The sequence below is a fragment of the Orycteropus afer genome, unplaced genomic scaffold (genome assembly GCF_000298275.1).
Source record: "Orycteropus afer afer isolate SDZICR_OR568_19922 unplaced genomic scaffold, OryAfe1.0 scaffold00048, whole genome shotgun sequence".
Taxonomy (NCBI): Eukaryota; Metazoa; Chordata; class Mammalia; order Tubulidentata; family Orycteropodidae; genus Orycteropus; species Orycteropus afer.
The window spans coordinates 14510236-14519749 of NW_006921635.1; the positions used below are offsets into that span (position 1 = coordinate 14510236).

At 50.4% G+C, this 9514-nt stretch overlaps 1 protein-coding gene across 1 annotated transcript in view; it reads right to left on the reverse strand.

The window, feature by feature from the left end:
* Positions 1–302: 302 nt before the first annotated feature.
* The window catches only part of MSI1 (musashi RNA binding protein 1), a 26193-nt gene continuing 16981 nt past the window's right edge, over positions 303–9514 (reverse strand). Inside the window, exons 9-12 of the mRNA XM_007938217.1 lie at positions 6926–7006; positions 1962–2051; positions 978–1165; positions 303–344 (exon numbers count right to left, since the gene is read on the reverse strand). Coding sequence (XP_007936408.1) covers positions 303–344; positions 978–1165; positions 1962–2051; positions 6926–7006 — 401 coding nt within the window. The remainder of the gene's footprint in view (positions 345–977; positions 1166–1961; positions 2052–6925; positions 7007–9514) is intronic.

The window sequence follows — 9514 nt, forward strand, 5'->3', positions numbered from 1 at the left end:
TTCAACCGTTATCCGCTATCTCCTCTCCTTCTGATGGGCATTCTGGTTGGTCTTCCCCTCTGCCCTCATCCACGCTGGGCATGACGGAGCTTCAAAACCCTTTGCCAACCTGATAGGTAAGGTGTGACACTGCTCTTGATTTCACCTTTTAAAATGCAGCAGGTTGAGCATCTTTTCATGTCTGTCTCCCCCACTGTGGGTTCTGTGGGGGCCGGGGTGGTGTCCCAGATTCCCTGGGTACCACCCTCCACCCTGTACCGTCACCCCCCACTCTCCTTACCTCCTGCCACCTGTCCCCTGCTTCAGTGGTACCCATTGGTGAAAGCTGTGGCAATCAAGGGGCCCTGGGAAGGAAAAAAATTCACTCCTAGATTCCTGTGAAAAGGAGAGCAATCCTGGGGGGGCCCCTGCCCTCCCGCAGGAACCCTGAGGTGAAGCACAGAGCTTTCTCCAGCCCTACAAAAAAGCTCTCAGGTAGGGCCTGGAAATCTGTACATAACCAGCCCCCTGGTAAAAGTCGGGGATCCCTAAGTTCGAATTTGAGCTCCACGTGGGCAGAGATGGCGTGTTCCCTCCACACGGTATTCCTGGTGGTGTAAGCTGCCGTTGAGTCGGTTCTAACTCATAGCGCCCTGAGGGCAGACATCAAATCCACAGGGTTTGCAAGGCTGTGACCTTTCAGAAGCACGTGACCAGGCTGCCTGCTGCCTGCGGTGTTCTGGGTGGATTTGAACTGCCAACCTTTTGACTCGTGTCTGAGCGCTTGACTGTGTGTCACCCAGGATCCCTAATGTCCACCTAATACCAGGGACACAGAGGACCATTATTAAATGCCCAATGAGTGGGTGACAACTCCCACTCTCCCCTCTTAACAATCCTCTTTCTCTACTCATATCCCTCGTCCCTTCTCTGCCCTGCAGACTGACGAGGTCTCTCTTTCTTTCAACTTCTGGGCTTCCCAGAGCCCGGCCACTCACCCCAAGACTGTGGCCGAAGCCGGTGCTGGGGGCGGGGCTGGCGGCACTGATGTAACTGCTGACCCCCGAGTCCTGGTTGGCTGCCCCGTAGAGCTCAGCCATGGGGCCGGGGCTGGTGGTCCCCAGGAAGCCCCCGGTGCGGCTGGGAGTCGAACCTGGAGGGGGAGCCATCGTCCAGGGGTGAGAGCCTGACAACCCAGAAAGAAGACGGTGATAGCCCCGGTGCTCATTGCCTCCGCACGGCCCCACCCACCCACCCTGACCTTGACCCCTTCCCTACACCCCAGCAGGTCCTGCAGGTCCACCTCCTGGGTAGCCTTCCAAGCCCATCCACCCACCACTGCTAGTTCAGGCCCCCTCCTTCTCTTGTCTCTAGTCACCTGGCAGCCTCCTCACTGGTCTCCTCACCTCTCCCCTCCAGCGCTATCCAATCCTTTCCAACCTTGTACATGGGGTGCATTTCCTACAACTTGACCTATGTCACCTTGCTGCCTAAAATGTTTGATGTCTTCTTCCCAGGCCTGGTTCCCCCTATCTCCTTCTCTCAACTCCCTGATCCCCCAATCTATACCCACGCTAACTGGCCTCTAAGCCTTTGCACATGCTGTTCCCTCTGCTGGGAACACTATTCCTCCTCCTTTTTGCCTCCAAGTCTGAGGTTAAGAGACCCTGGCTCCTGGTAGCCTTCCCTGGGCTTCCCTTGAGGCCCCAGCTATGAGCGTCTCTGGCACCTAACTTCCCCCAGCAAGGCAGTTATCATTCTTTAGTAGTATTGCTTTTCTAATACCTGATGCCCCACCAGCCTGTAAGTACTGGAGGGCAGAGGTCACATCAGTCCAAGTCCTAGCTGGATCCCAAGGCACAATGCCTAGCACATAGTGGGTGCTCAGCTAACACTTGTGAGCGAATGAATAAGAAGCCCCTCTGGAAAGGGGTGAGCCCCTCCTCTCTACGCTCTGCCCCCCGTGCTCCCTCCTTTATGACCTGCGGCCCAGAAGACCTCACCTGTTCCTCTAACCACAGCCGCCGCTGCCGCCGCTGCCGCCATTGGTCCGTAAGCAGTGAGAGGAATGGCTGAAAGGAAAGGTATGGGCATTTGAGCATGGCCGGTGATGGGACAGAGGTAGATAAGGGAGACCCCTACCCTCGGAGCAGAGCCCCCTCACTCTTACCCCACCTCAGGAGGACAAGGCAGAAGGAGCTACCTTACGCCACCATTTGTACCCTGACGCAAGGAACGGGTGGAGAAAGAGGGGAGAGAGGATGGCATCCCAGTGAACAGCTCTGCCTCAGTTTCTCCTCTGGACCCACGAGGCACACTAGAACCACCCAAAGCTCAGAGGGCGGAGGCACACCCCTGGGCTCTTTGGGGGCTGTAGTGGACACTGCTGGCCTAGCCGAGCCCCGTCTATTGGGCAGGTGCACTATCCCTGAGCTCTGCGTCCCTTACAGCTGCTTCCTTCTCCAGAGAATTCCCTTACAGGACAGGGGGCACCTTGCCCAGAGGTCCCTGGGAGGCTATGTCCCTCATGTTGACTCCAGTAGACTGCCGCCCATGACTGACCGCCACAGGCACAGAAGGGCTACCATCCCCCTCAAGACAAGACCCTGTTCTGTGGTACAGTTGACCCCCTGGAGCTCCCAAGGATCAGGAGGAAGCTAGACTCATCTTTGCTTAGCTGCCTTCTCCTGCTGCCCTCACTGCACTTCTCCTGAGAGCACACCTTTAGTAAACTGTGTCTGGGGGCCACTTTGACCACTGTGCCAGGAATGACCACTCCCGCTCATTCCCTCAGGGCCTTTTCTGTGATCCCCTCTTAAGACACAAGAGCCTTGCTATTTCCTGTTTGTTGTCTACCTCTTCCCTCCCACAGCAATCTAAAGCCTTGTCTTGTACACAGTGGGTGTTGAATAAATGTCTGCTGAAGGGACAGAAGTAGCCTCTGCTTAAATAACCCCTGAGCCGGAGCTGGGTATTGCTTGGGCAGAGGTATGAGCGCCCCCTACTGCCTCACTCAGCTACTGCAGCCCTTGAGGGGCTGCAACTCCAGCCGAGAGAGGGGCTTCAGAGTTTGGCAAGCTCTCAAGAACACCAGTCTTCCATGCCAAGGTGCACCCCTTGGCGCTGTTTTGGCAACCCTGGCCCTGGAACTGGACCTGAGGCAACTGGACCGGGAAACCAGTTGCCATGGGGTCGATTCCAACTCATGGCGGCCCCACGTGTGTCCAAGCAGAACCGTGCACTGTGGGATTTCAGTGGCTGATGGTTCAGAAGACCACGAGGCCTCTCTTCCAAGGTGCCACTAGGAGATTCATACCTACACTCTCTCGGTTAGCAGCCAAGTGCACTAACCATTTCCACCACCCAGGGGCTCCAAGGTATCTGTAGAGGGGATGTGTCTTTCCTCAGTTCTCTGAGGCCAGGGGCAAGGCTCCGTATCTTGGTCTATTTACACATTTCCACAGAGCAGTATCAGAGATGCCACCCTCAAGCAAGTGCTGATCGCAACCGTAAAGAAATTCTGTTTGTATATTAAGTACTGGCTTCCCTCTCCAGACTTCTGTGAGAGCCAAAGGTGGCTCTATCTTGTCACTGCTGTACCCCCAGGGCCTGGCAGAGTGTCCCATGCCCAGTAGATCTTCATCTTTTATTTCTGGAATGAATGGAAAAGACCCCTCACCCCCAAATTGCTTTTCAAATGCTCATCTGCTCAGGGAAGAGCCTCTTGCCACCCCCACCCCAGGACTCTCTCCTCCTTCCCCTTCCTTCCCCCCATATTTCTCCTTTGCTCCCTCACTTTTGGGAAGAGAACCCCTGACCACCTCTTGGAAGGAAGGTCTCATCTAAAGCAACAGCCATGTTCACATCCTCCACACACTGTCGGGGTGGGGGGGTGGAAAGAGTCTGGGGGTGGGGGAGAAGCAGGTGAAACAGAGAAACGCCTTGCAGTCCACCTCATCTGCACATGTACCCCCCCCCGCCAGCCTCATCCGCAGCTCCAAAGCTGAGTGGGTTGGCCCAAGACAAAGTTCCAGTTGGTTCCAGCCAAGTTCTTCCTACATGCCCAAAGGGCTGCATTCGGTCCTCAGATATATTTCATTCGGCCCCCACAGTGTTGTGAAATTTTGGAGCTTGTTGCCAACATTTAAAGATAATTAAAAGTTTCATACCTAGAGCAAAAGCCAGGTTTCTGGCTTGTCTAGAAAAATGATATCAAACAGCACTGGCAGGGTCAGCTGGAACCAAGGGGCACATCTACTCCAAACTGCACAGGCCCCCCCCGCCCCCGGCCCACTTTGCTCTGAGTTTGAGATCCTGGTTTACAGGCCATTGGCTCCCAGGGCTGACTGTGTGCCTGGCACACGGTTAGTTCATTTGTCAAGTGGATGGATCAGTGACTTTCCCTCCACCTGCTGGGCCTGGCCTGATGTCCCACCCTTAAGGGCCAGGTAGTATGACATGGACTGCCCAATGCCCCCGGAGGGCCGGCAGGCAGCAGAAAGGGGTCCCGGCTAGCTCTCCCCAGGAAGGTCCCTGGGTCTGCTCTCGCTCTCTCGCCCTGTGGCCTGTGAGGTGCACGAAATCCGAGCGACTGACCTGTAAGCTCGGGGAGGACTGGGGCGCTCGGGAGAGGGGTCCGCTCTACACGGAATTCTAAAACAAAACGTAAAACAGCTTAGGAGGAAGCAGGGGAGGCCCCTGGGGCATGGCCCAGGGGGGACAATGCACCCACAGGGACACTGAGTGGGGGACAGGCCATGCACAGGACCCAGGAGCTGGGGGTGGGAGCACACGTGGTCCCCCGCAGGCAGGGGAAGGAGGGCAGGAGACAGACATAGAATGAGAGAGTGTGCCAGGAGTTGCCACCTACACCCTGGACATGGCAGAGCTGCAGTCCTGGGCCTAGCTGTTTCTTTCTTGCTTGCTTTTTTTTTTTTTTTTTAAATATTTTGTTGTTGTTGAAAACATACACAGCTGAACATATACCAACTCAACCATTTCTACATGTACAAGTCAGTGACGAGCTGTGCAACCATTCCCACCCTCCTGGTCCAAATTTTTCCTCCCCCCTTAACATAAACTCTTGGCCCCTAAGCCTCCTACCTAACCTTCTGGCTATTTCTTAAAAGGCTTAGGATTGAAAGGGGGTTTGTGCTTAGGGGACAGTGAGTTTCTGTGAATGGTGGTGGAATGATTTAGAAAAAAAAAAAGAGAATGGCTCCCCAACTTGAAAAATGTAATCGATGTTATCAAACTGTACATGTAAAAGCTGTTGAGATGGGCTATGCTGTGTTACGCATATTTTTACTACAATAAAATGTTTAAAAGGTAAAAGAAAAAATTAAACTAACTAAAGAAATAAAAGGCTTAGAAATGTACCAAAAACATCTCTCAGAATCCCCTTTTTGTGTGTGGGGAGCTGGGGAGGCAGCATTGATGAAGAGTGGTGGTCCTCAAACAGGGTGGGCTTGGGTTCGATTCCCACCTCCTCTACTTCCTCGCTGAGTTATCTTGGAGAGTCATTTCTCCTCTCTGAGCCTGTTTCCTCATGAAATAGGACTAAATCATACCTCACATTTGAGATGACTGTGAGGAGACAAGAAGATGCATACAAAGGAAATCACCAATAGGAGGCCAAACAGTCAACAATGACTTTAAAACAAAGATGAGACTGTAAGGAGGCAGGGATACTAGATGAACGGAAACAGAACCACCAGAATAGAAATCATGAGAATGTTCACGCATTGTGAAGAATGGAACCAAAGTCACTGAACAAGCTGTGTACAAATTGCTGAGCGGGAACCTGAACTACTTTGTAAACCTTCACAGAAAACCCAATAAAATAAAATAATAATAATTAAAAAAAAGGAGCTCTGGTGGCATAGCGCCTAAGGCACTTGACTGCTAACCGGAAGGCTGGCAATTCAAACCCACCAGCCACTCCTTGGAAGGAAGATTGGGCATTCTACTTCCGTACTTCCGTAGTAAAACCACCTCGGAAACCCCAGGAGGGGATGCTATGAGTCAGATCCAATATCATTTTTCAAAAAATGCATAGATAGGATTCCAACCTAATGGAGAGCCCAAGAGGCAGATGATGCAAGTGCTTAGGGACCCTCTGAAAAAGAAGGAAGAACAGTAAGAAAAAAGTTTTGTAAGAATTTGGTTCTTTGATATTTCAAAGATAACAGCTTCAATAGTCATCATGGGAAAGTGCAAAATTTTGCTGGGCTTTCTGCCACTTATTTTAAGGACTAGTGTTATTTTTATTTTGAATTACAAATGAGGAGTGCCATCACTTTTTTTTTTTCTTTCTTTTTTTCAGTATTTAGGGCTTCAGAGGGTCTCTACTGGCCCTGAAAGAGCTCAGCATATAGCACCTAGTTATTATAAACCAAACCCAACCCCTTGTTATTGAGTCAATTCTGACTCACGAAGACAGATGAGAACTGCTACATAGGGTTTCCTTGGCTGTAATTTTTATGGAAGCAGATAGCCAGGCCTTTCTTCCGTGGTGCCACTGGGTTAGGTTAGTAGCCACCTGAGCCACTCAAGGACCTCTGGTCAATGTAAATATCCTGATGTCAAAGTGCCTCAGTGTCAGTCCTCAGGGAGGTCCCCTCACCACTAGCCCAATGCCCTCTTCAGTGGAAGTGGCAACTCCAGAGTAGGGTGGGAAGGAGAGGGAGGCAGGAGGCAGGTGGAGATGGCCTGGGAGAGAAATGTGCCATGCAGGGCCACGCACAAAGCCCCCGCTCCAGCTCCTGGGGAAGGGGTGAGAAGGGGACTAGAAGGGGAGACGCTCCTTCCTCAGATTTACCCTTCCTTCCAAGCCTCCAGCAGGCAGACCCCCCAGCCATGCACCCCCAGACACCGCCCTGAGGATATCAGACTTCCCGGGAGCCAAGGTCATGCTGGCAGTGGAGGGACACCAAGCAGGACTTACCAGGGAACTGGTAGGTGTAGCCAGGGGCAAGGCCTGTGTAACTCCGGCTGGCGTAGGTCGTGGCTTGGAAGCCTGGGTAACCTATTGAGGCAAGGGGACAGGTCAGAGCAGGGGACTCTGCTCGCGCAGAAGGCTCTGAGCCACTCCTTCCCCAGCCCCATCTCATATCAAGAGTAACAGTCAATCCCACGTGTTAAACGCCTTCTGCGTGCCAAACCCCATCTGTGCTAAGGAAGTTGCATACTTCCTCATCACATTAAACTTCACAGGAACCCTAAGAGGTCAGTGCTATTAAACCAAACCCAGACTCACTGCTGCTGAGTCAATTCTGACTCCTGATGACCCCGTGTGTTACAGAGAATTGTTCCACAGGGTCTTCTTGGCGATATGATCTTTATGGAAGCAGATCACCAGGCCTGCTTCGAACTGCCAACCTTTCAGTTAGGAGCTGAGTGCAAGCCATGGGCTCCAGCCAAGGACCTCAGTCCTATCAGGGGCTCTTATTTTACAGACAAAGAAACTGGGGCCCAGAGAAGTGACACTGATTGGCTGAAAATAAAATCCAAATGCTTTACCAAGAGCCTCGTCTCCTGCCCCCTGCCTCTCTCTCCATCCTCATCTTCCATGCTCTGCTCCAACCATACCAGTCTCTCTGCTGTTTCTCAAACTCACCACTCTCCTTCCAACCACAGGACCTTTGCACTGGTCATTTGCTCACACTAGAACTCTCTTCCCCCACGTTTGCACCCTTGGGTCCCTCTGGTTGTATACATCTCAGCTCTAATGTCACCTCTTGCTAGAGGTACCCCTAACAGGAGCCCTTCGCCCCTCAAGGACAACCTCCATCCTGTCAGCCGGCTGCCCCCTCCTAGTGGCTGACTGGCATTATCTGAATTTATCTCATGATTTTTTCAAGTGCTTATCTTCTGTCTTCCTTCACTATTTATTTCTATATCCCCAGCACCAGCCTGGTGTCTCTTACTTTGTATGCATTTAATAAGTATTTGCAGGGTTGACAAAAGGTTAGATAGGAAACTTAGAGTGCCGTGAGTTTATGTTACCAGTGGAGGAAAAATTCAGAAAAAGTAATGGTCAAACAACATCACTGAATTGTACGTGGAGGAATTTTGAATTGGTGTACATTTTGCTAGGCATATTCTCAGTAACAACAACAACAAAAATCAGTTTTTAAAATAAAAAATAATTGGCATAACACAGTCCACAGAGACAAGATTCTGCATCTTACTTTGGTGAGCAGTGACTGGGGTCTTAAAAAGCTGTGAGTGTGGGGAGGAAGTGGGAGGGGAGCTGTTGCATTGTGGGAAATTGCAGTCAATGTCATGAGACAAAGTGGATGTGCACTGCTGTATGTAAAGTGAATTTGCTCTGTAAACTTTCACCCAAATCACAATAAAAATTTTTTTAAAAAAAAGGTTATGGGTGATCATCTAAGATGCAACTATTGGTCTCACCCCATCTGCAGTGAAGAAGAATAAAGAAAATCAAAGACACAAGGAATTAATTAGTCTAAAGAACTAATGGACTATGAGAACCCCAGTCTCCATGACTCTGAGACCAGAAGAACTAGATGGTACCCAGCTACCACTGCTGACTGCTCTTAAAGGGATCACAATAGGAAGTCCTGGTTAGAGTGGGAGAAAAATATGGAAAACTCAAAATCATTAAAGAAGACCATGCTTACTGGTCTGATAGAGACTGGTGGAACCCTCAAGTCTATGACCTTAGCCACCCTTTAAGCCTGGAACCAAATTCACCTGCGTGACTTTCCGCCAAATGATGACTGTCCTATAAGGTGAACAGTAACACGTACTCCTTAGAACACTCATCTACAGGAGATCAAAAGGGCAGCATTTGTCCAGACATAAAGCTCAGAAGGCAAGCCAAACCAAACCAAATTCACTGCCACTGAGTCAATTCCAACTCATAGCAACCCCCTTTGGGTTTCCAAGACAGTAAATCTTTACGGAAGTAGATTGCCCAATCTTCCTTCCGTGGAGTGGCTGATGGGTTTGAACCACCAACCTTCTGGTTAGCAGTCAAATGCCTTAAACATTATGCCACCAGAGCGCCTTCAAAAGGCAGGAAGGGATAGGAAAGGAGGCATGGAAATGGGAGACACAGGGAAAAAGTTGGAAGAGTGCTGTTGCATTGTGGGGATTGTGATCAATCTTAAAAAATGTATGAATTGTTGAATGGGAAACCAATTTGTTCTGTAAACTTTCACTCAAATCCTAACAAAAAGTTATTTTAAAACATATTGCAGAGTTGAACAAGGGACAAGGTTGTAGTCACTTCTTGGTCATAGTCAGCAACGCAGAGGGAGTGAGTAGTTAGACCTGTGGGTTTGTGACCATAGTCGCAGGGGACATCAAGCTCAATTGGCATAACATACTACACAAAACATTGTTTCACATCCTAATTTGGGGAGTAGTGATTGGGATCTTAAAAGCTTGCAAGTGACCATCTAGATACAATGATGTGTCTCTCCTCATCCAGAGCAAAGAAGAATGAAGAAAATCAAAGACACATGGAAACAATTAGTCCAAGTGACTGGTACACCATGTGATC